Genomic DNA, 26,986 nt, shown 5'->3' on the forward strand with positions numbered 1-26,986 from the left:
CAAAAATGTAATCTATAAAGACTGGAGTGAACAGATGTCTAATAAAACAGCCAGAATCCAACTTCCTGCTTTTCAGCTCTATAACTCTGAGCTAGTCAGTGACTTGAAGGGGGGCCACATGGTACATTTCTGTTCAGTGAGTTTGATCCTCAGCATTCAGCTCAGATTCAAAAGCAACAGAAATGACCCATGTGGCCCACCCTTAAATCTCTGATTGGTTACTGCCTGGTAGCCAGGGTAACCAGTCAGTGTAAACCAAGAGAGCTGAAAAGCAGGAAGTAGTGCTCAGACTGACATGTTATACATCAAATCACTCCAGCCTGTATACATTACATATTTGGCTAACTATATCAGAAACATTTTTTATTTTGCACAGCCTATTTACCCAGATTTTATTTTTACACTGAACAATTCCTTTAAGCTGGCGAACTACGTCAAAGTCATCCCATATCTGGCCAGTCCTATGCTCAATTTTCATCTGATTCATTAAGAATTCTATTGCTTCATTATACATTTTATAAAGGGACTAAGTTTTACCTGCAACTTACTTGCTGCTTTCAAAGTAAAACTCCCAAACTTGGCTGCCCTTTTATTAGACACCAGTGGGATCACCTGACTATAGCTGGGAAGGGTGGGAGCTACAACATGGAGCTGGTCACTGCTCATGTATAACTATAACAAACAAGGGAAAGTTGTGCTCACCACTATTTTTTAAAACCATTAGGCGGGGGTGCAATGAGGCTGTGACCACAAAATACATATAGACAAATACAAGAGTCCTCTGCACTAAACCCATTATCAATATATTTAAGACAGAGACATTTTGTGCATACTGCTACTGAAAAATGCCTTACCCTTTAAACAAAACAGGGATTGTTTGTCCATATATTGCAATATATTTAAGCTGGCCAACTACGTCAAAGTCATCCTATATCTGGCCAGTCCTATGCTTAATTTTATCTGATTCATTAAGAATTCTATTGCTTCATTATACATTTTACAAAGGGACTTTACCTGCAACTTACTTGCTGCTTTCAAAGTAAAACTCCCAAACTTGGCTGTCTATCCTTTCTATTCATATTCTTGTATCTTATTTTAGACCCTAGAAACCAGATTTCTGACATTGCAAACTGGATAGCTGCTGAATAAAAAGATAAATAACTCAAAAACCGCAATCCATACAAAATTAAAAGCAGATTTTCTCAGAATATCCCTCTCTACATTATACTAAAAGTTAACTTTTAAAACTGAACAACCCTTTGAAGTGGTAAGTAATCTGCGTGGCTTCCCACAGATTCCCAAATCTGAGTTTAGTGTGGAAGAGCACTGAATAGGTGGCTCATTTCCATGTCCCCATGCTTTCTTTATTCCTTTCCTTTTGGATTGGGGGCTGTACCCAGTAGTGTTACTAGAAATTACTGGGCCCCACAGCAAATTATTTTTCAGGCCCACAAAATGTCTAGAGACCTGTTTTTCCAATATATATTTTAATTGTATATGAATAAGAGCCTCATGGGGCCCCTATACCTCTGCAGCCGCAGGGTCTGCTTCCTCTGCAGTTACGCTAATGGCTGTACCAAATGGCCATGGGATTCTAGGGCCCTGATATAACTGAACTGGGATGACAAGGAGAATGTTGGGCATATTTTTGGATTCAAATAAGTAAATATTTCAAAATGTCAGAGTTTACAATCTATTTTGGTGCGTGAAGGATAGTCACAGGTCTAAGGAAAATATTAGATTTGGAACAAACATCAAGACGTTGGGTGGAGGTATATTGGGTTTGTCATATATTTTCAGGAAATGAAATTATATAGGGGCAAATTTACTAAAGGGCGAAGTGGCTAACGGTGTAGCTGTGGGGCAACTTCGCATTCTAACGCCATGCAAATTTTCGCTCTGGCGAAAGAGCGTTACTACGCGAATTCACTAAGTTTTTGATTTTACTGACCGGTACCTCTATTGCCAGACTTGCCTTCACCACCTCAGACCAGGCGAAGTGCAATAGAGTAGATAGGAGTTCCTCAAAAAAAAAGTTGGAAATTTTTCTAAGTCCCAAAAAACTCTGGCGTCTTTTCCTTTTTACAGGGTGATAGGCTGAAAAAGATTGTAATTTTTTTTGGGGTACTCTCCTTCCCCCTACATTTGATAACATATGGCACCTAAACTATACTGTGGGCACATCTGTAGGGCAATATAACACCTCTATATAATTGAATTAAGGTTCCCTGGCCTTGTGTAGTATAATGTATTTGCTGCAGCATATATGGCCATTGTACTTTAACTGCACGCTGTATGCAAAATCAGCCAACGCTAGTGTAACTTCGAACTGCTGAGCCTATTTTCGCTAATGCAACTTCGCCAGCATTCGTTACCCTGTGCGCAACTTCGGATCTTTGTGAATTAGCGTTGTCCAGGCGAATTTACGGCATGAATTGAAGGCAAGAAATGAGATCAGTCCTCTTGTTTAAATTCTAAATGAAATTCTTGTCACGGTTTGCATCTACTACATCCCCTATAAATGAAGATCTGACATACTTTATTATTGTAGAATCATTTTAATTGTTTGTACTTTAGAATCTGGTTGACATTTTGGGGGGCTTAAATGGATAGAGAAAATTTTAGTTTAGTGTGCCATAGGCAGGAGATATGATTATTATTTTATGACACCATCGTTCCCCGCAGTGAGGAGATACAAATACACGAAAAAACTGTTACATATGCAGACAAACAGTTCACCAGTACAAATGCGCATCTGTATGGGGATATTTCTGGGCTCCTCAATGCGACCCTAACAGTGACTGCGTGACAATAGTTCAACCCTGCCTTATATTGAGGGACACTACCCTGTATAAATAACTTCCCAGGCAGTAGCTGAGATGGCTTCCAACATGCTGCCCTTAAAATATTGGCTGACATATAAAAAAGAAATTCTGTCCACAGAGGTTTATTGGAAGTATGAGCATACGTTTATAAAATGATGAGGTGTCATGTTTATGCATACAATACCCCATTATGTAGGAAATTCTGTAATGTCTGACATTATACTTTCAGGCAATTTTTCCACTTTTTTCTGTCAAACTGTTTCAGGATGTTCTTTGCACCATTCTTTTTGTTTCATGAAAATCAAAGACAAATTGCAAATAAGAGAATAATTGGGTGTTGTCTCAGCCTCTGCTTCTCCCAACACCCTCATGTCTCGTACAAAGTTCCAAATAGTTTTGGATTAAGACTTCATTAAAAATAATACAAATGCATGATTCATGTCCATACACAGAAGCTCCAGAAATTAAAGAACTTCATGGTGGCATCTGGGGCAACACCAACCCACAGCCAAAGAGATTCTCAGAAGGATACAGGAGCAACCATCCATCACCCTACTATAACAATATGCAGATAATGACTCCAAGACAATGTCTGACAGAAATGAAGGACAGTGTCTGAAGGAACAGTAACGTCAAAAAATGCAATTGTTTTCAAGTAATACGAATATAATGCAGTGTTGCCCTGCACTAGTATAACTGGTGTGTTTGCTTCAGAAACAGTACTATTGTTTATATAAATAAGCTGCTGTGTAGCAATGGGGGCAGCCATTCAAAGGAGGAAAGGCTCAGGTTACACAGCAGATAAGCTCTGTAGAACATAGTGTTATCTGTTATCCATTATTTATCCTGTGCCATATATACTTTTTTCAATTTCCGCCATTGCTGCTCAGTAGGGATGTGAGGGTCGGGATTTCCCCGACCCTAACCCGCTCTCCCTTAGCCCGCATCCGACTGCCAGGTTCCTTTTATAGACCTGCACCATCCAGCCCCGCCCCGTTGATGACATCACAAAAGGGGCAGGGCGAGCAAGTGCATTGTCTATAAAAGAAGAACCTGGAAGTCGGAAGCCAGCATTTGACAATGGCAGACGGGGAGAGCAGGAGAAGAGCTCAAGCTGCACCCGCCACCCGCAAAGAAGAACCTGCAGGTATTGGGCCGGGCCCGCATATCACTGATACTCAGCAGCTTGTTTATTTGAACTATAGTAGTGTTTCTGAAGCAAAAATTCAGTTTTACCAGTGCAGGGCAACACTACATGATATTTTAATTTCTTTAAAACACTTTCATTTTTTGGTGTTACTACCTTTAAGGCAGATGTGAGGGACATGACAAATACAGCAAACACACACGTCACACTACTGTTCCTCTGCTAATTTGGCTTCCCTAACTTGGCCTAGGTGTGTTGCCCTCTAGCACCATCTATTGCATGATGTGATAATTTAGCAAAGGCACATGGTACTATTCAGTAAAAATTGATAAATTTGTAGCTTCCTTGTATCATCATTGTTTGGTATGGTATTTCTCTGTACAGTTTTCTTGTATAGCATTGCCTTCCAACAAGAGCAGGTTTAGACTGTCCTGTCAGAGCACCAGAGATGGAGGAGGGCCAGGACGAAGTGGGCTCCAGAGCAGGGAAATTACCATCATCCCTTCCTTATTCTCACTGTAGGCCTACATAACACATAAAATGTAGCACTTATGTCTGTGAGAATCAGTGCTTGATATCAAACTCTCTCATAGGCCTTTAAGATGCCCAGTACAACAGTGAACAGGAGCTCCATGAACCAGTTGGTGGCCCTCAAAGTTATTTAATCTATTTAATAATTTTAATGTATTCCAGGCTGTAAGGGGACAAACAACGCTGGACACATGATTTAATACAAATATCCAGGCCTTTAAAGGGTTCAGAATAAACTGCACATACTTTGAAGGGAACCAACAAAGCCCAAAGTTATCATGTACTACCACTTCTCTCTTCCTGTCCCTCCCACAACAGTTCCTGTACCCAGCATGCAGTGCAGCCTCACAAGCAATATTAAATAAAGTAACCCTGTATTGGAGGCTTTAGATGCCCCTTGTAGAGCTACTGTCACCACATAATTACCCCTCTGTATATATTATAATTCGGTTTTTTTTAAATACAAGATGTATTAGCATTTTCTTTTTTTACCACATTACAACCAATGGACCCTCTCCTCCCGGTCTCCCGTCATCCAATCCCATTCTCCCAAATTTGAAGCATTCTCCCGATTTTTTTGTGCAGGCTCTCTTTAAATTCCAGCCACCTGTGCAATAAGCACTCAGAGACGTCATTGGCAGTGTGTGCGGGCTGAAATCAACGGCTTCAGGAGAGCAATTTCATACCTCCCATTTTCGCGGGACAATCACGATTTTGACAGCTCAACCCGCAGTCCCAGATTGTTACTGAAATGTCCCTACTTTCTCGTTAAACCTTACGTTAAACTGTATAAAAAGCATGGGGCATGCACATTGTTCCAGGAGGGTCTTTCCTACCTTCTTCAAGTGAAAAGAAGTTCTAAACCAGTATTGGGGTCCTAAAACTGATTTCTGACATACTTTGGGCCCCCCAAACAGGCTTATTTTACACCACTGGGCCAATTTGGACCTGGATAGTTTCCCATAGCAACCAATTCGTTGTTACCGTTTTTTTTAACCAGATGCAAGTAGAACAATAAAAAAAAGCACAGAGACTACCCCCCCCCCCCCAAGCAGCTCCTCTTCTCTGGGCAAGGACTGATGGGAATTATGTACCCTGTATAATGTAAATGTAGTAGCAAGGGATACAAAATACATCATAAAAGAATACATTTTCTTTTTATTAAAATATTACACAGTAATATTATGAAATAGGACAATCTGTGTCTGATTCTCGAGTAGTCGCAGGGGGTGTGTGTGTTTGGGGTGTGTTTGGGCACAGTGATTCAGAGTCAATCATACTTCTTAAAAACACACTGCCAGACTTTATGCATTTTAATTCTTATTCAAGCCTTAGCTTGCATTGATTAGTTACATTTCTATTTTCCCTTTTAATTTTCCAGTATAATTCAAACAACAGTGGTGCATAACGTTACGCTGAATGCACGCATTTACTTTAGTCCAGGATCAAGGCTTCAGCTGATGCTTGTGCCACTTTAAATAAATAAAAATGAACAAAACCCAGTTAAAGGAAATCGTAAAAACTATAAAACCACTGACTATAAATATCAGCGCAAAGAAAACCTCTAGCAACCAAATAACAGGCTGTCCATATGGGGTTTCTTGTCATTATTAATGTATTGAAATAAACATATATTTTTAACTGTGAACGGTGCAATCATTTGTATATAATTTATCCACTTAGTTCCAGAGCTAACAATTTGAACTTTTTCCAGGGCTCACCAATGGCTTGTATACAAAATGAAAGGTTGGGTTCTCAAAAGACCACTAAGTTCAACCGCTTTTGAGATCCCCATCATTCCCTAAACCCTGGCCAATTTTGCTGTCTGCCTTTCCGCACGTGCCTTGAAGTGGCTACATGGAGTTAGAAAATTACCAATTTGTTCATTTTAGACTAAGCTGTCCAACCAATGTGTGGTGCAAAGGCCTCTGATTGGTGTTTGTTCCAACTGGCACATAAACAACAAAAAATAAAAGTATTTTAAAGTGTGCAATGAAAAAAGTTATGTCTTTGCTTTAGAAGACTATTATAGTTTATATAAATAGGCTACTGTGTAGCCATGGGGGCAACCATTCAAGCTAAAAAATGAAAAGAGACAGAGCTTACTTAGCAGATAACAGAGAAACAATACAATGGTATTCTTTTAACTGCCATGTAACCTGTGCTTTGAATGGCTGCCTCCATGCCTACACAGCAGCTTATTTATATGAACTATAGTAGTATTTCTGAAGCAAACACACATTGTACAAGTGCAGGGAAATAGTTTGTTATATTTTAATTCCTTTAAAACAATTTAATTAGCTGGTGTTACTGTTCCTTTAAGCTGGCTATACAGAGTGTAGGTCGACAAATTGGGCTGTTTCAATTGATTGGCCCCTGGCCACCAACAAACAGCAATGCAGGCAACTGCCTGAAGAGATTTTTAAACCTGTCTAATAGATATCTGTCTGTTTTTTAATCAAATATCTGTTAGGTTGGCCAAATCAGTCAGCATTAAAGGAGAACCAAACCCTTGCTAATAAAAACCCTTACCCTACATATAGACCTCCTCCCTGCTCCCCCCCAGCCTAGGTGGTACCTTTGGTAAATGCCCCTAACTCTTTACTTATTACTCAGTGCAGATTCAGGCATTGAAGTTCACGGGCGCCATCTTCTTCTCCTCGGTAATCTTCGGGTCTTCTTCCGGCACTTCAGCAATTTCCGTGACTTTTGGCGCATGTGCAGTTGTTGTGAACCTGAAGATTGCTTACCAAAGGTACCACCTAGGTTAGGGGGGAGAAGGGAGGGGGGTCTATGTAGGGTAGGGGGTGGGGGTTTTATTAGCAAGGGTTTGGTTCTCCTTTAACCTGGCCATAGATGTGCAGATTTTAGCCTTTTACCCGTCACAATCTTCTGACCTGCCACTAACCATTGGCATTAAATAAAGTAGATCAAGATCAAATCAGACGATGTCCTGCCCGTGACAGCAATTGTACCAAAGTTATGTCCGACAAATAGCAGTCATATCGTCAAATACCAATGCATGCAGATATATTATTGTTAGCCGACAGAAATCTTCTAATCTGCCAGATCAACTAAACTACCAATTGCCATGGTACGAAAAATGTCGGGACGATGCACACGCGGTCTGATAATCTTTATCTTTGCGTCTATGGCCAGCTTGAGTCATAGGAGTGTGCCAGACTGTGGCAAGTGAACTCCTTTGCCTCTTAAAGGTAAAAGTTCTGAATGAAATATTAGCCACCATATAATTGGTATCCTAAAAACCTGACCTATCAAAGAATCCTATTAAAAAGGGCATATAAATATCAGTATATACTGAATTTTATTGTCATATTATTATGACAAGGAATTATTTGCATGAAACAGTAATATCAATATATGCTATTTTATGGGATATAGTTATATATCAATGCACAGGAGTATAGTTCCCCCATTTTGGTTGGTAGATCCTTAGTGAAGGTAACTAAACCATAAATCTGTGCTGATAACCTTTCCCATTTGAGTTTATAACGCCAAATATACAGGTTGGTTTTCAGTCTGGTTATTGCTTAATCAACTGCAAGGATCTGTGTTTCTTGTGTCCCATCAGGAGGAATGGTCTTGTTCCAAAGTATTTATCATCTTACGCTTGTCCAATACAAACGCCATCCTTTCCGTATCAATAATGATGGATTTCATTGTGGTGCAGCCAAAGCAGAGGCATGTGCCCCAACCCCAAGTGTGAGCAACACATTTTAACCCTTTTGCTGCTTTGAATATTCTCAGTAAAATATATTATCATGTAAAACATATTAGTCTTGTACAAATTATATAGAAGAATTTGTGTTGAGGGCAGTATAAATTGCATCCTCTTTTGCACTATATTTGGACACAAGAGACCCCTTTTTTGTTTTAATATAATAACAAATTTTCAAGGAGTCATGTGACAGAAGTGACATCACTAAGCACGGAATATAACTTATGACATCACTAAGCAGTGATTATAAGGCTGTATTTTACTGGTTATTTAGGGGCTCTTGTGTATAAAATAACTACAGGACTGTATCTCAACAGTAACCATTTCCATGAATATCATAGTCAGATTATAACTTCCACACATACAGTTCTAGAAGACACAGATTTAACCCCTTGCTCTCCGCTGTCAGCCTGGTCTCCCAAAGGTCCCACTTCACCCCTCTCTTATTATTTGAAAGCTGCACTTCATCAACCAAGACAGGAACCTCGCATCCAAAGCCAAAGCAATGACCCTCCTCCTCAGACACATGTCCCAGTTTCCTGACCCTTTTCACCCCTCGGCACAGAATGGCTCCCTCCCGCTCATTCCACAAGCACAGACAGAGTCCAAGGAAACTTCCAAATAAACTACCAGGCACGAGCCTGGCCCATTAGGGTTAAGGGATCAGCCACCCCATTTATATATGGTTTCTTGCATGTGCAGTGTATTTCACACAATACTTGAACATAAGGAGGGGCAATGCATCATTAAAACAATATATAAAACATAAATAATGAATAAAATACATACATATATGCCAGAGTGTTTGCAGTACATGAGAAAGGAAGTCCCTAGCCCATAGAGCTTACAATCTAATTGTGTAGGAAAGACATTTTTATTTTGCTTATATATTTTTTTTATTCTCATTGATGTCTGTTCTGTGTAGTTTTTACCATTTGTTCTTCCTATCTGTCTTCCTCTCCCCCTTACCCAATTGTGCCCCTATCACCCTGTAGCACACTCTTCCTTTCACCCCTGCCTCTCTCCCTTCCCCTCCTTTGTGCTGCAGAAGGGGCAGTGGAATGGGCTTCAAATAATCTTTGCTTGGGAGGGATTTAGGTGGGGGGGCAGGGAAGGAGGAGAGAGGGGTTGAGTGCAGTTTCTGGGCTACAGATGTCAGGCACTGGCTACAAACTGAGACTGCTGCAGAATAGGAACTCACAAGGATCCCTGTTTGGAGGTTACCCCTGAACCCTGAAAGGACTGACACCCCCATACAGGCACACTCTGCTCAACACTGCCTCTGTCCTGCACATCCTTGAGGGTCCTGCCTGTGTGGCCCCTATACACTTCTGCCTCCATCTACCACCTGATTTTGCCACTGTACCAGCTTGTTGACTGACACTCACCCAACTTAGTCCTCCAGAGGTTGTATTTTGGATTCTGAGACCTTAGGAGCAAGTTAGAAGCGGTAGGTGGGATATTAAACAACCAGTAGCTTTCCTATTCAAGCTGCAGCTATGTGGGGGCTAAATCAAGGATGCATGCTTAATGGGATTATAATCAAGTCGGTGCTTGTGGAGTCTTTTTGCTTAAAGGGGTTGTTCACCTTTGCATTAACTTTTAGCATGACGTAGAGTGTGATATTCTGAGACAATTTGCAAATGGTTTTTATTTTTCATTATTTGTGGTTTTTGAGTTATTTCGCTTTTTATTCAGCAGCTCTCTAGCTTGGCATTTAAGCAATCTGGTTGCTGGGGTCCATGTTACCCTAGCAACCATGCAATGATTTGAATAGGGCACTGGAATATGAATAGGAGAGGGCATGAATAGAAAGATGTATAATAAAAAGTAGCAATAACAGTATATCTGTAGCCTAACAGAGGATGAGTTTTAAGATGGGGTCAGTGACCCCCATCCGAGAGCTGGAAAGAGTCAGAAGAAAAAGACAAATAATTAAAAAGCTATAAAAAAATAATTAATGAAGAGCAATTGAAATGCTGCCTAGAATTGGCCATTTTATAACATACTGAAAGTTTACTTTAAGATGAACCGCTCCTTTAATGGGTCTCCAGGATCCAGACACTTGACTGGAGCTGTAATACCAGAGCTGTGAAATATGTTGGTGCTCTATAAATACATGTTAATAATTATAATAATAATATGTTACTGTGACATAGTGACCACACATACTGCACTTTGCAGATCACACACACTAGAATTATTTCAAAGTACTGTGAATCAGATTCTGATATTTTTATATTATTGCCACAAGGTCATTGCCCACAGGAACCATATAAATTTTATGTTAGGATACACATCTGTTTTGCACTATGCCGGGATAGAACTATACACAGGGTGTTCAGTGTATTGGCAGTTGGCTCCAGAATTTTAGGATGCTGGATGTTACAATGTTCTCTAACAGACTGTAAAGGCAGGGGGCCCAAACCAGAATGTCTGGCCCTTCAATTGTCTTCTTCTACCTTTTTACCTGCTTAGCTATAAAGTGAATATATATATAGCACACAGTTATTGTATTGTATAGTAATTTTACAGGAAATAGGACATAATATGTATTCCTTAGTGAGGATTAAGATGGTATTGCTTGTGGCTGTCTTGCTTCTCAATGAAAGGCTTTCTCTGGGGAAAACCCCTAATAATACCATTGAAATGTACTTAAGATAAAGGGGTGTTGCATGTGAGGAGCCAGAAGATTTTTCTATATCTGCTATAACTCATCCCTGGCATGAAATTCACTGAGAGCTAAATCACAGGGCTGATATGCTTGGCCCTCAGATGCTACTAGCATGAGAAAGACAGCATGTGCATGTGATTAGTGCAATGGGATAGTATTTAGCCCCTTCACTGCCCTCTGACACTGGAGAACACCACCCTAACTCACTGCAAAAGTCATATTGACTAATGGCATTAAAATAAAATGTAACTATATATATGAAAGAGCTTGCTGTGAGAGTCCCAGACATATGTAACATTTTCCACATCTTTAGCAGAGCTTTTCCAACTTGATGGTAAGAATTATTTTTCCTGTACATAGCAGAGGATTAATTTGAGCCAAAAACGGCATTGACGCCTTTTTAAAAGTATAATGATAGGTCTGGCATGTTATTGTTTAGCACTTCAAGTAACATGGCTGCCAAAGCGTACCACTTTCTTATACTTCCTACATCTGCCAAGTTCAGATTGACTGGGGCCTCCTAATTGGTGTTAGGTATAACACTTATCTAGCCCACTGGGTTGTCCACATTAAATACACAAACCTTGCCTTGTGCTTCCACATACAACAAGGACTTGAGATGAGAACATTCTACAGGGCTTCTTGGGTCTTCAAGAATTACTAGAGGATATTTGTAGTGTTATACACTACATATGGATGTTTTTGCTACTGCAGAAGTCAGCTTTGGTCAGAAAGTTCATAAAGCAGCCGTTTGTGTACATAAATGTACTTTCTTAAGTAGTATTTAGTCCCCTATACATGTGCTTTTATTCTGAAGACAACTAGCATGTCCAATTGCTCCCCTTTTGGAAAAGGGGCAATGGGTGCAAATGACCCAGTTTTTAAAGGGGACTTGTCACCCAGACATAAAAAGCTGTATAATAAAAGTCCTTTTCAAATTAAACATAAAATCCAATTTATTTTTTTTTGTGCTGCTCCAATATGCCTTTTTCGTCTTGCAGGCTTAGATATCCCCAATTCTGTGGATGACCCTAGAAGTGAATCATGTGGGTATACAGAGCCCCCCTATTTCTCCTGTTTCTGCTTCTGGGTCAGTTATCACCCCAATCCCAGGCTCAGTCTGTTCTGACAGATGATGAGATTGAAGATTTCCTGCAGGGGTTCCTGCGGGAACTTGATCCTGAGGAAGAAGAGGATGACAAGGTGGAGCCTGGAGAGACAACTGTGGTGGAGCAGGAAGAAGGGGGTGCACTGAGTAGTAGGACTGGAGGAAATCAAGAGGAAGATGATTCTGTTTCGACGAAAAAAGCCAAAGCACCAAAAACAGCAGGTGTAGGTAAGTGAATATATTAAGTAACCACACAATCTCTGGATGGATATTTTCCAGTGGATCTTTCCGGTGAAGCTACATGACATCCCTTAAAAGAAAGCTTTTATAGTAAGAATTATAAACTTGTGGAACTGGTTGAACTGCTAGATACATTAGGTATATCCATATAGGCTTGCATACCTTTTTAGCAAGTCTAGTAGTTTGGTGTTAATGCAATTTGGATCTATGCTCTTTTTGGAGTTAGATGTTTTTACTCTTCCTACTGGGGTTACTTTATGCATTGCATGGCAGGTACATTGAAGGACGTGTAAGAGTGGTCCCTAAACTGCTTGAGAACAGCTTACACACTATTTACAATCAGGTGCAACTTTTGCTCCTACACTGTGGGTTATAAGAAACATGTTCTTGTATTCTGCATTTCTTGTCATCAGATGGCTCATTAGCACATGCAAATTAGAGACCAGGTAGGGGATAGAATGGGGGGATGTCTGCATGCCTCCCCAAACATGCTCCTTATGAGTACAATGCTGCCGAATGGCAAACATGTAAAATAATGAATAATTGGCCTGCGGCATGGAAAATCTTGGACAACATTGCTGTCAGACTTGCTAGAAAGGCAAACTGTTGCCCAGCCATATTTTGTCATTCTTTGAATGTGATTTTATTTATTGCGGTTTCAAAATTAATACAAATCGCATGGGGCCCAAATATATTACATATGTGTAGCCTTGCTTTTTGAAATATTATACTCTATACAACAGTTGTATAGTTAGGGACTCTGTAATAGCCCCAGTATTACTGTCATAACCACATAAGCAGCTGAAGTATCTAAGGCTCTTGAATTACTATCTCATAAATTATGGTATAAAATAACACAGGAAGTTTCCGTCTCCCTGGAATTTGAGTAATATAGAAGATAATTTCCGTTATTTTGTTTCAGTGCATTATAGAAAGGAGTCTCTATAGCAAAGACAGAATCAGGATACATTTGGCTAAATATGGCTAAAATTAAGTCACCTCTGAGTTCCAAGATCAGGATATTGTCATAAAACTTCTTGCTGACTTATAATATCCCTATATTTTACAATAGGGGGTACATTATTTTCTATATATTTTATATGGTGGTGCATATTAAAATTTACATTTTACAGATTATAAGTAGTGATGGGCGAAAATTAGCGAAACAGGAATTTTGACGCCGGCAACAATTGACAATTCGTGACAATTTCGCCACCGGCAACAAATGACGCACATTAAAGTCAATGGGCGTCAAGATTTTTTTCACGGCAAATTCACAGATTTATTTGCTGGCGGCAAAACGTGCAAATTTACTAATTATAAGAATATTATTATTTACTGATAAGTCTTATGATTATATTAAGGCACAGACCATTAGCAAGTTATAGAACTGCAAGATGACTTCTAACATCCTTATATTTCATATTCTGTTGATTGTGCCTGCAGTTCCTTTCAAGCGACTGCATAGTAGCTTTACCCAAAAGAATATCCTTCAAAGAATCAGTTTGTTGATCTTTATTAATCAAAAAAAAAATAGTTTTTCAGGTAAAACTAGAATTTCTTCTCTCCATTGAGACGACAATTGAGAAGTTCAAGTCAAAATAACACAAAGGAAAGAACTCATTGCTAGCATCCAGTGACATCCAGAGGGGGAAGAGTAGTCACACAAGCAAAGTTATGTCTGTACTAATATATAATATAGTGCTATACATGTATGGGTTCCGTTATCAGGAAATCCGTTATCCAGAAAGCTCTGAATTATGGAAAGGCGATCTCTCATAGACTCCATTTTATCCAAATAATACATTTCCTTTTCCTCTGTAATCATAAAACAGTACCATTTGGAGTGTTTGCAAAGGCAAAATTGTTCACGCTTTGCGAACATTTATTCTCATTGCGAATGGATTGCCAATGATTTCTGCGTTACCAACCAATATTACACTTCCCCATTAAGGTATGAAGATCCAAATTACTTATTAATTATTTTTTGTGAAAAAACAAAAAATTGTAGACCGCACCTCCATTATAAACTTCCTCCTTTATTTTTGACTATTGGAAAAGTACATAAGAACATGTTGACGCATGATTGCCTGATGCGTTTCGGACTCAGCTAGTCCTTAGTCATAGGCTGTCTGATAAACCATTAAAGAAAACAGCATAAGGCAGTCATTTCAAACTGCAATGTGGGTTTATTTGAAGCAGTGGTTACACACTACATTTTTCAGGCTGAGCCCTTTATCACACTTGATGGCACACAGACATCATTATCAACAGCTGGAACTCTTTAAGAAAAAATAGCCTTACCTCGTTATACCTCGTATCATAGGCTATCTGGAAATGTCCTGAGCTTTTTGGATAACAGGTCCCAAAATGTATCTTAAATTATTTGTTTAACGCAAAAGAGTATAAGCCAGCAATGATTGATTAAAGAATATATGTACCTACTTTGTGGAGCAACACAATCTAAGGCATCTGATATTTGATGCTTTGGCATATTTCAACATAAGGGTGTGTTTTATGCTGGTGAAGTAGATTAGGCAAGAATAGACCACATATTTATATTTGTCAATCTCTAACATCATATGTCACACTCTGTATTACTGTGGGTCCTTTCATATTGTGATTCCTTATTGCCAAACTCAGCACATAGTAAGCAGTAGCCACTTATCTACCACGAGCACACACAGTTGTTTCTACTCACTCCATGTGAGCATATCGGGATTCCTGAAATAAGTCCTTCCTATTTCTAATAATTCATGCTGCAACCTACATCTGGGATCCAGATTGGTTGGAACTTAGACCTGTTTTAAAGGCTTTGGAATGCAACGAGTAGTAAAGTTGAAAAGTAAAAAAAATGGTTAAAGGGATTTTACAGTCTCCTAAAATATCTTTATTATCGAAATAGTTTACAAAATCAAAGAATAAGGAGAGCACCCCTTAAGCAGTGTGACTGCTGTGATTACATTTCGTTGTAGGCTACTACATCACCGATGCACTACATTGGTATTTATTGAGGCAGTACAGTAGAATATCTATATATATTTATTTCTCAAAATTGTGGTATAGGATTAAATTAATGTAAACTTACTAGTATGGGAAGTATTTCCAGATTCCACAGAGTAGTGCCATATATCTTACTGCTGATATTGATGTTTGAAATGAGCAAATGGTATTGTAATAAAAGGTATATAAATTTGCCCAGGTCTTGCACCCCATAGCAACCAATCAGATCCTTGCTTTTAAGAAGCTGACTGGGGGTTATTAGGCCTTTAGTAAACTTTGTACCTTTCATTACATTCCTCACATATGACTGTAAAGAAATGTCATCTGCTCCTTATTCAGCTGGAAGAACATTAATATAACCATATTGATGACAAAACTTCAAAAATAAAGGGAAAAAGATTAAGTCGATGTTGGTGAAGACACTAGATTTAAATCTCATCAATGTTCATTATATGCCTAAAATTATATTTCAAAATAATATCTCTCTAAAATCAACAATGATGTTTGCAGAAAAAAATATGTTATTTAGGGGGTGCCTTCAAATCCTTATGTTTGTTTTCTAAACCCTTTGTAGACACACAAGACAAAGAAAAGCCAAAAAAAGAGAAACCCATTAAACCCACCAAGAAACCCAAAGAGAAACCACCGAAAAAGGAGAAGCCACCCAAACCCACCAAGAAGCCAAAAGAGAAGAAGCCAAAACCAACTAAAAAACCCAAAGAGAAGCCATCAAAACCCACTAAGAAGACCCCTGGTAAAAAGCCAGAGAGACCTCCTGAAAGACAGGAAGAGGAAGAGAGACTTAAGAGGCCTGAAATAAAAGAGGAAGAGAGGTACAGTGAATCTGAAATTGAAGAAGAAGATAGGTACAGGAGGCCCCAGATTACAGAGGAAGACGAGAGTTATAAGAGGCCAAAGATAACTGAAACTGAAGAGACCTACAAGATACCACAAGTTACCGATGAAGAAGAGAGATATGGAAAAACCCTAATTGAGGAAACAGAGGAAGGATATGACAGATCAACAGTAACAGACAGTAGAAGAATACATGGTGGAGAAGAATGGGAGGAAGGTGAGTTGCTATGGAAGTACTATATGAGGACATCATCGTCTTGCAATAAGCTTAAAGGGATACTGTCATGGGAAAAAAAAAAATTCAAAATGAATCAGTTAATAGTGCAGCTCCAGCAGAATTCTGCACTGAACCCCATTTCTCAAAAGAGCAAACAGATTTTTTTATATTCAATTTTGAAATCTGAAATGGGGCTAGACATATTGTCAATTTCCCAGCTGCCCCAAGTCATGTGACTTGTGCTCTGATAAACTTCAGTCACTCGTTACTGCTGTACTGTAAATTGGAGTGATAACTCCCCCCCCCCAGCAGCCTAACAACAAAACAATGGGAAGGTAACCAGATAGTAGCTCCCTAACACAAGATAAAAGCTGCCTGGTAGATCTAAGAACAGCACTCAATAGTAAAATCCAGGTCCCACTGCAACACATTCAATTACATTGAGTAGGTAAAACAACAGCCTGCCAGAAAGCAGTTCCATCCTAAAGTACTGGCTCTTTCTGAAAGCACATGACCAGGCAAAATGACCTGAGATGGCGCCTACACACCAATATTACAACTAAAAAAATACACTTGCTGGTTCAGGAATGACATTTTATATTGTAGATTGCATTTTTTGCAGTGTAAACAGTGTAATTTAGAAATAAAAACTACATCATAAAAATCATAACAGAATCCCTTTAATGACCCCTAAGTTGTAGCTTGATGGTAATACACCTAACCCGAGGCCTGGGTATAAGGACTCTCTCATTGCTCTAATTAAAGAAATTGTTATTACTATCATGTTAGTCACATATAGATCATGTAAATATGTACAGCCATATGTGGCATGTGTGTTTGTCTCTAGGGATTGAGATGGGCATTGGGCTATGATGAAGTGCAGGAAAACATTTGCCCTTTTTTTCTCTTTGTAATTTGTAAAACATTGACTGTATACTTATTACGGCTAAAAGTTAGATTTTGGGAATGATGCTTTCTTAAAGGACATGTAAACCCTACATTTTTCTATTATGTACTGGTATATATGTAGGGCACATCTCCTCCACCCACCTTTTATACTGCACATACTGTATCCACTCTGCCCACCGGTACCATCACATTTTCCTAAAACAAGTACAAGGTTTCTCCCAGTGGCCATTTTCCCTCTGACATATCATCAGTGATATTAACATCTGCTAGTCTAATTCTGAGTCTGCCTTCTGTTCCTTTTTATAAGAAAATTGTATTGCAGTGACAGGGTTAGTAAAAAAATGAAATAGGATGGTGACTAAATGAATGAGCAGTATGTCCATGTGCTAAAGCTGTGTAGCTGCTATTCCCATTCCAGGTTTGGGGATGCTCATTGCTCCAAGATAGTTCCAAGATAGCTGCCAGGAGCACAGTCATGCCAGTTGCAAACTCTAGTCCAAACTCTAGCTGATCCCAGTCTTGATTTCCACGACGATTATTCAACATTTCTTGGAAAGAATCTTCTCTAAGACTTACTCGCTCAGCACCAAAGTCATGCTATAGAGACCGTCTACTATTATAATCTAAAGTACCTTTAATATAGTAGCTACTGGATTTTAACGATGACAGACCCTATAAAAGGCAACATTCCTTCACTGGACTTTTTAAATTTTTTACAGGCCATATGTGTGTTTACGATTCCTTGGATTTTTCAACCCTTGGTCAGTCAGGTGCCTTGACACAACCATCCAATCAGGTGGCTGAGGGGGATTTAAAATGAAGCTGCTTGTAGTGTCTCTAAGGAGGCATTTGTTGGCCGACAGCAGAAAGACAGGGGCCAGGAATGGGAGAAGTAAGATCAGCCAGAAAATGTCTCATTCTATTACTCTAATGAAACGGAGAGACAGGGAACCTTGAGAGGATGTGTTTGCTTTCATTTCATGTCTATGAACTAAAGATACAGGTATGGGATCTGTTATCCCAAAAGCCATTATCCAGAAAGCTCAGAATTACGGGAAGGCCATCTCCAATAGACGCAATTTTATCCAAATAATCCAAATTTTTAAAAATGATTTCCTTTTTCTCTGTAATAATAAAACAGTAGCTTGTACTTGATCCCAACTATGATCTAATTAATCCTTATTGGAAGCAAAACCAGCCTATTGGGTTTATTTAATGTTTTCTAGTAGACTTAAGACATGAAGATCCAAATTGAGGAAGGATCCCTTATCTGGAAAACCCCAGGTCCCGAGCATTCTGGATAACAGGTCCCATACCTGTACTTAAATTGGCAGATGATTTTTACACCCTGCCCAATTCCTCAGCCTACTGATATTCATAGTACATAGATATTGGTTAGGATCAGCTGGCTACCATATGTTAAATTAAATAATTGGTATGTGCATGGCCAGCTTTAGGCCCCTGTCTCTCTCCTCTGCTTTCTCCTCCCTTTTGAAACCTTTAACTCATTGTTTAAATATATTTTGCCTTTCACAAAGACTTATTGTAAGGTACATACAAATTACAGAAAGATCCGTTATCCCGAAAACCCCAGGTTCCAAGCATTTTAGATAATAGGTCCAATACTTGGATTTTCCCCAACAAGTGCTCATTAACTGAGAGAAATACCAGCCTGGGTAAATAGTCATACACCTTATAAATAACAATGGCAGTGAGATCCCAAATAATTCACCCATAGCATTCTTATTACGTCGGTGCAAAAGGAATTCCTTCAATATGGTGCCACCATTAGCACAGAGCTACCGGTTATGCTACAGGAGAACATATGGTTACAGAAAACACAGATTGACAATGAAGGCAAAATTAAAATCATGAGAGGTACAGGCAAGCACTATAATTGTCAATCAGAAAAAGGAGACTGAAATACATGTTCATGGAGGAGGTTAGGGAGAGGTTCCAGCTGTTTTTAGGTACTTGTTTGTAGGGTTGCTTGTAGATACAGCTGTTTCTAGGTACTTGTTTGTAGTGTTCACCATGGGACAAATTATTTCACAAAACATACAATCCCATATGCAAACGGTAGCTAGGGTGGTTAAGAAATACTTTTCATTTGCACTGGGATCCTTGGCCTTCTAGTTACTCCCTCATAATTCAGATGTTGTTGGGCTTGGTGACGTTTGATTAAGATGGTCAGAGATGCAGTGAGTTATCATTTAGTTCAGTTTCACACTCCATTAGTTGTAACTGCACATCAGTCAGGGTCTTGTATTTTTGGTCAGTCCTACAGGGCCTCCCATACTCCTTGCATCCAAATGGCATCTTATGCCCAACATAATTGGGAAGGAACAGTTCTTCCTTATAATAATGCCTGCTTAGATGCATGGTGGAAATTGGCATATATATATATATATATATATATATATATATATATATATATATATATATATATAGATATATATATATATAGATATATATATATATATATATATTATGTAGCAAATTTGAACCAAATAAGAGAATACAGAGATAAAAATGTAGTGGCTGGATGCAGATAGGTAAAAAAAAGCAAAGAAACCAAAGCACGGTGGCCTTAAGGGGTTGTTCACCACCAATTTACTTGTAGTATAATGTAGAGAGTGATATTCTGAGACAATTTGCAGTTGGTTTTTTCATTATTTATGGGTTTTGAGTTATTTAAATTTTTATGTAATTTATGTAACTAAGGCCAATTGAAATGTTGCTTAAAATAAGTCATTCTATAACATACTGAAAGGTGAACCACTCCTTTAAGATGTGCAATAGAGAGGTAGAATGGTATTTCAAATACAAGTTCCAGAAAGTGTACAATTCAGTATATCTCCACTGTGGAAAGTTGAAATACTTGATGGATGTAAGATATATGCTTATATTATGCCTCCTCTCGTTATTGGGGGATACACACTAAGCAGTGGCTGGCAACATCTTTCTACCATGTGTTACAGTAAGGGTCAGCTTCATTACAAGAGATTTACCATCTGGGGATATAAAAAAAGGCTCCTTCTGGGTTTACATGCTCTACCTTACAATGAGTCTTTGTGAAAGGCAAAATATAAAATTATATAATTTATTAATTAAACCTATGGTGGCCAGCTGATCTTAACTGATATCCATGTACTATGAATATCAGTTGGTTGAGAAATCATCTGCCAAAAACCATGATGGTCAGGTCGTGGTGCACTGACAAATGAGAAAGTAAAGAGATGCTACTGGTCCACTTGCTGTTCTGATTGTTCATGGTCTTTACACAAATGATCCAAATAATAAAAAAGTGGTCACTGGCCCATTTGGCCAGACAGCATACCTCATCAAACTGGAGTTTTAGAGATCAGAAAATATTTTTTAAAAAGTATTTAAACATAGTTCTCATCAGTTGTGTATTTTTATTTTGATATATCTACATGGCTAATTACCTCTTGGGCCCCTATTTTACAGAAAATTGTGTATTTAGAGCTTAATGGACCTGCACAATGGACTGAGAATCTGTTTCCACACTGCCTTTCTCAAACATTGACACTTTATATTCCAGAAATTCCTGTATTACCAATTCCTGAAACGCCTGAACCAGATAGAGAGAAGCGACGACCCCAGCCTGGTGAGTGACTTTCATCACAGCCAATCTCATATTGTTTTAGAGTTGTTTCCTCCAATTAGAGAGTTGCTTTTTTTAAGGCTAAGGCACAGCCACAATTGAAATTCTCTGTACTAACATCCTGCCCCCTGGGGCCCCATCCAGCACCAAAAAGCTTTGTAAGGGGGAGGGGTGGGTGGCAGCAGCAGGGCGCCTCAGGCAGCAAAGGGGCTAAGATCACCCCTGTGTGGTTAGTACTTTGATCTGTTACATGCCACAATGCCACGTATTACTGCCAACACGTAGCAAGAAGGACTATAACAAGAATAGAGCATATACAGTACAAGCTTTTCAACAAATAGCCATAAAGTAAAGTGATCATTTAAATATTCATTGTGATCAGTAATGTTTTCTCCTTGCCAGAACCAGAAGAACTTCCAACGCCGGACTATAATGAACACCTGGAAAATGAGGACTATGATGACTGTATGATCACAGAGTACTCATCCATATTTTCTCTTCCCCACTATAAGGCCTGTTTTCTGTCTCTTCTCCTGTGTTCATCAATCTCTTCCTCAGTTTCCAGACTATTATTTTAATATGCTGTATTTTTGCTCTTTCAGATGCCTACATAAGGCGTCAGAAGAAGAAGCCACCAAAAATCCCTGAACGCAAAAGTCCCGAAAGTCCCTTTGTTGAAGAGAAACCTCCACCTTGTAAGTACATTTTTATATGTCATCCACAAATGTCTAACTGCATTAGACCAGTATCAGCTAACTGCTGGTTGCAAGACTGGCCCATATTTTGCTTGTATAACATCACAACCTCCAAAACAATGGGTCCCAAACTATGGCTCCTCCAGGACAGGGGCACCAGTATAGGCCAGTTAAAGTGAGATCTGTGAGATTGTCTATTTTGTCTCCTGGGTGCTAAGACTGAAGATTGAGGTCTGAAAGTTTAGGAGCGAGGAATTGTGGTTAACATATCTATGTTATGATAGAGATCATTGGCACCATGGCTAAATGGTGGATAAAGAAATCTTTTCGTATATGTTTTAAAGTGGACCCGTCATCCAAAAAAATTATTCAAAATCCTATCTTATCACATTAGTCAAGCAAAATGAACTTTAATTACACTGTATAAATTATTTGAATCTTGTTTCCTTCAGAGTGGAAACTCATAATTATAACAAGCAGGCAGGAGCCATTTTGTGCACACTGTTATTAAGGCAAGCCTTGCATCATCTCAGAATATTGTTTCTGCACCAGAATGGGGGACCTGATGTCCTTCCTCATGCCCTGGTTACACAATTAAACGGTGAAGAGAACGGGGGAATGTGTGGAGAGCAGTGACATCTAGGAAGTGCTGAATGGAAAGTGAAAGCAATGGTCTGCCCCGCCTCTATGCCTAGGCATAGAGGCGGGGCAGACAATATTTGATTGACAGCTGAGATTTTTAAAAGAGTTTACAACAGCTATGAATGCTTTAATAAAAAATAGAAATTGGATTTCATGTTTAATTTGAAAAGGACTTTTATTATACAGATTTTTGTGTCTGGGTGACGGGTCCACTTTAATATTGTTTTGAGTTCAATTTAAAACGTATAGTAAGGAACTAAGGTTCAAAAGCAATTTATATATTCAAGAAATTACACTGAATCACAAGGTCATTATTTCTGGTCTCATTCTTAGTGATGCACTTTTCATTCTTGCTAGATTCTTTTTTTTTTTTTGTGCTTTTTTCTGGTAATACAGACATTCCTGTGCCAGCCACATTTGTATTCACCTACAAAATAAGCTTTGTCTGCAGATTCTCTGTATGAGAAACAGCTGTGGGTCAGTCTTGGTGGGTGGATTTTGTCTATCCTGTCTGTAAAGGCAAATATGTTTCCAGATCTTCTGATGACAGCAAAAACCATTTCTAAATAATAGCTTGGTGTAGCTGAGGCCCTGACAAAATATAATTCACAGAATTTGGAACAAAGAGAAAATCCCCTCTGTATCGCATACGTTTTTTGTGAGTCTCCATGTTGCTTATTGCCATATGATAATTCTTTTAATTGGATGATACTCTATAAAGACTTTTTATAACTCACTTTTTCAAAGGTTTTCATCAGTTTTTACTACCATTGCTTAAATTGTGGGAACTGTTTACTTATTTCCTGTTCTATTTTAGAGCTGCTAAGCTTAGTAACTATACACCAATGTACAGTATAATACTAAGACCCCTGCCATGTTTGAAGTGGTACAACGATTTTTGCTAGAGTGCATTATGTATCATGGACCATACCTGATGCCAATATAATCCAATCAATAGGATATCAATAGGATAGGAAGATAACACTATTGGAAGGTCAATTATTTTTTCCAGAAAATGTAGCTACCCTACTTGTCTCCATAAGGGGCTACAAAACACCACTTCTAATCCACAGTTTATGTGGATTTAAAAACACTGTTAACATCCAACATCATGTGGATTCAGACTCGGAGAAGTGGAATTGGAATTTTTGCTAAGTGTCCAAAACAAATAATGGCAACTCTATTTTGAAATGATGTGCTTCTCTGCTGAGACTCTCAAATAGGGTTGCCATCTGGCCGGTGTTTTACTGGCCTGGCCGGTAAATATGTTGCATGATCGCAGTGTTAAGTATAGGGGAAAACCATAAAAACATAGGATTGCCGATATTTTTTTCTAGAAAAGGTGGCAACCTTACTCTCAGATTAAATCTGTGTTGCAATTAAAGAATATGCTTATAAATTGAAATTCTTACTTGCATTGCCCTTTTTGGCTTGGCTGGCTGTATAAGGAAGGCATGCAAGTCCACTTGCACCCATGGGCTTTTGGTATATTTTGAGTAGGAGATATCCTAAGGACAGTTAAGGCCTGCTATGTCTGGATATTCTTAATAATTCATCTTTTTTTGTATTCTTTATTAATTTTATAATGAGGGGAAAGGATACAGAAAGAAAGTAGGGAGGGGTGGGGGCGGCATTCAAAAATAACACCTTATTGCTGGGAAACAGGGACGATTAATATTATTAAGATTTGTAATAACGCATAATAGGAGTCCCTGTTTCCTAGCAGACAAGTGTTCTATAATGCTACAAATAGCATCTTATAACCTCTTGGTATGATGTAGGCTTCCAGTTCTTAAGGTGGGCAGGGGTGGTGAAATCCAGAAAAGCAACTGCTAATGTGAAATGTATGAGACAGAGTATAATGAGACAGATATTACAATAATCCAGACTCCGTGACTGTGGGGAGTAATGAGTGGGATTATGAGTCGTGTCTTCTGTAGTGCACCTCCGCAATGTATTGCTGGGGGAACAAGTGCACTGTTTGCAAGTTTCATTGTTAAAAATACTGATCTGGCTGCAGCACAGTGGTAGCGTTAAATGCAGTAACCAGACTCACTTCTTCTTCATTTCAGGGAAACCTGTGGCACCACCCACGCTGCCTCCTGATTATCCTGATTTCAAATTCAATTATGATGACTGTAAGTACCCGACAACAGCACCAGCAAAATAAATAAACACTAGCATTTCTGTATTGGTGAGCAGTGCAGTTATAGTTGTAGTACTCTGGTCAGCAGAGATATAGAGTTTCCTGTGGGAGGAAGAAGTGCAATGATATAGCGTTTCTTGTACAAGTGAGATTGCATTGATATAGAACTTCCTGTGGGAGTGAGCAGTGCAGTGATATAGAACTTCCTGTGGGAGTGAGCAGTGCAGTGATTTGAACTTCTTGTGGGAGTGCTCCCACAAGAAGTTCAAAATCACTGCACTGCTCACTCCCACAGGAAGTTCTATATCACTGCACTGCTCACTCCCACAGGAAGTTCAAAATCCCTGCATTGCTCAGTGAGCAATGCAGGGATTTTGGACTTCCTGTGGGAGTGAGCAATGCAGTGATATAGAACTTCTGGGTGGGGGGAAGCAGTGCAGTGATATAGGACTTCCTGTGGGAGTGAGCAGTGCAGTGATATAAAACTTCCTGTTGAGCAATAAATGCAGTGATATTAGGATGCCACCTTTTTTGTTTCTGGAAAATGGGCAGGGGGTGGGTCGGATGACATAGGGGGAGGGTTATGTTGGGGACAGGACAGTGACATGGCGACCAGCGATTGGCTGATCGCCATGTCATTCACTTCAATGTCCTGTTTGAATTTCCTTATTTGTTAATCCAGACAAGCACTTTTCACCCGTGCAGCCCCCAACCAAGCTGTCTGGGTGAAATCTGGACAGGTGGCAACCCTAAGTAATATAGAACTTCCTTTATGAGTAAGAAGTGCAGTGATATAGAACCTCCTGTAGGAATGCTCAGTTCAGTGATATAAAACTTCCTGTGGGAGTAGGAAGTGCAGTGACACAGAGTTTATTTGAGGAATTGGTTGAGGACAACATTTTTATGGTTAACGTGATGGTGACACTTGTTTTCAAAATATGAAGGTACATAAAAAATTACCTATGGATCATGTTGATCATTTTTTACTGATAGTTCTGTAATTGTCACTTGAACTTCCTAAACCTGACATTTTTGCCAACCTGACTGTCCCTTCTCAGCCTGTCAGTTAGAGTTTCTAATGCTAATGGACTCCTGCTGTACAAATATGGCAGCCCCCTCCAATTAGGTAAGAAAGGTAATATAAAATCATCAGGCAGATACTTTTATGGCAAAATTATAAATAGCATTCAAAGGCAATGTTATGATCAATGTTAAAAAAGTTTATTTTATGCTCAGTATCTCATTAATATGAAAAAGAGTGCAATATATCCCCAGAAATGTCAGCTGATTGGGCACTTATCTTTTCAGATGATTATACCATACATTTTAGACCACCGGAACGTAAGAAGGAGGACGAGGAGGGAACAGATGAAGAGAAATTTACCTCAAGTAATGATCACTGTTCCTACCATCAAGCATACATAGATATCAGTCACCAGTGGTTATGGAGGGCCCCACACAAACTATGATTCCGCCCCCCCCCCACATTTGTTTCTCTTAGACTATCCTCAATGCCTTACAACTGCCATGAATGTTCTCATTCTACAAACTTATATTAGTGAAATAACATTTCATACTGTATTTCCAATTACAGAGAAACCTCAGAAACCAACTAGCAGCAAAGAAGAACAGGAAAGAGAGGAGAAAGAAAAGGGTGAGAAAAGGAAATAAAATGGAGGGAGAAAGGAAGGAAATATGGGAGGAATGCTGGTGTGGGAATTAACAAATGGAAAAAGAAAAACTAAAACTGGAGGATTCATTTTTGTGAAAAATGTTAAATAATTTGGGCTCATCATATTGGACTAATACAAACATGAAATATGTATTTGATTTCTTTCAATAACCATAATGAATCAGTATAATGTCTCCTTTATGGACAATAACTGGGAGTTTCAGCAGGGGTATGTAAATTAAAAAGAGAGGAAGGACTTAGGGGAGGGACACTCAGTAGTGGAACCAGGTAAATCCTAGGATACATTGCTTATACCTTCCCTTTACATTGCAGAGAAGAAAAAAACTGATTCCTGGGATTCTGAAGAGGAAGAGGAGCAGCTTCCAAAAGAGATGAAAAGTGAGTCATCTTCGGGAAGTGAACCAAGCATAAAAGCCAATGAGTACTACTGCCAACGGCATACAGAGATACTCATTGTCATGCAGGCCTTTTAACAACAAAAGGGCACCAGTGATGGGAGGTAGTGATTTACATACAAAGGATATATTTAGTTGTGTAGCAACTGTTACATATTTTCAGTTTACACAAGGAATGTGCAACTTCAGCTGTTGTTGAACCACTATTCTAAGCATCCTATTGAGGGCAGCTGCGAGTTGCAGTACAACAACAAATGAAAGGCAACAGGTTGTAAACATACAGTAAATGATTTATGTAATTGTACCCCATTCGTTTGCAGTCTCATCCTTTCTCCATTGCTAGAGTCTGTCTCTTCACTAAATATGGCCCTGGCTGCACACTACTTACCCTGTCTCAAAAACACCAACATATTTTATCCACCTAAACAATGACAACATTTTGGACATGAGTATATGGTAGGAATTCACAAAAAACCCACTATTTTTTATTCGGCCAAACCCCCGAATCCTTCACGAAAGATTCGGCCGAATACCGAACT

At 39.0% G+C, this 26,986-nt stretch overlaps 1 protein-coding gene across 5 annotated transcripts in view; it reads left to right on the forward strand.

Moving 5' to 3' along the window:
* The window catches only part of aebp1.S (AE binding protein 1 S homeolog), a 51,319-nt gene that overhangs the window by 10,715 nt on the left and 13,618 nt on the right, over positions 1-26,986 (forward strand). For 3 of the 5 annotated variants that reach the window (XM_018255108.2, XM_041588121.1, XM_041588122.1), the window contains exons 2-10: positions 11,918-12,252; positions 15,842-16,339; positions 20,814-20,879; positions 21,279-21,341; positions 21,479-21,571; positions 24,286-24,351; positions 25,668-25,748; positions 25,954-26,013; positions 26,365-26,430. In XM_018255108.2, the coding sequence (XP_018110597.1) occupies positions 11,961-12,252; positions 15,842-16,339; positions 20,814-20,879; positions 21,279-21,341; positions 21,479-21,571; positions 24,286-24,351; positions 25,668-25,748; positions 25,954-26,013; positions 26,365-26,430 (1,285 nt within the window). In that variant the 5' untranslated portion in view covers positions 11,918-11,960. Of the gene's footprint in view, positions 1-9,374; positions 9,693-11,917; positions 12,253-15,841; positions 16,340-20,813; positions 20,880-21,278; positions 21,342-21,478; positions 21,572-24,285; positions 24,352-25,667; positions 25,749-25,953; positions 26,014-26,364; positions 26,431-26,986 lie in introns of those variants that run through there. The other 2 variants (XM_018255107.2, XM_041588123.1) reach the window with 1 other exon arrangement.

The sequence above is a fragment of the Xenopus laevis genome, chromosome 3S (genome assembly GCF_017654675.1).
Source record: "Xenopus laevis strain J_2021 chromosome 3S, Xenopus_laevis_v10.1, whole genome shotgun sequence".
In the NCBI taxonomy this organism is placed as follows: Eukaryota; Metazoa; Chordata; class Amphibia; order Anura; family Pipidae; genus Xenopus; species Xenopus laevis.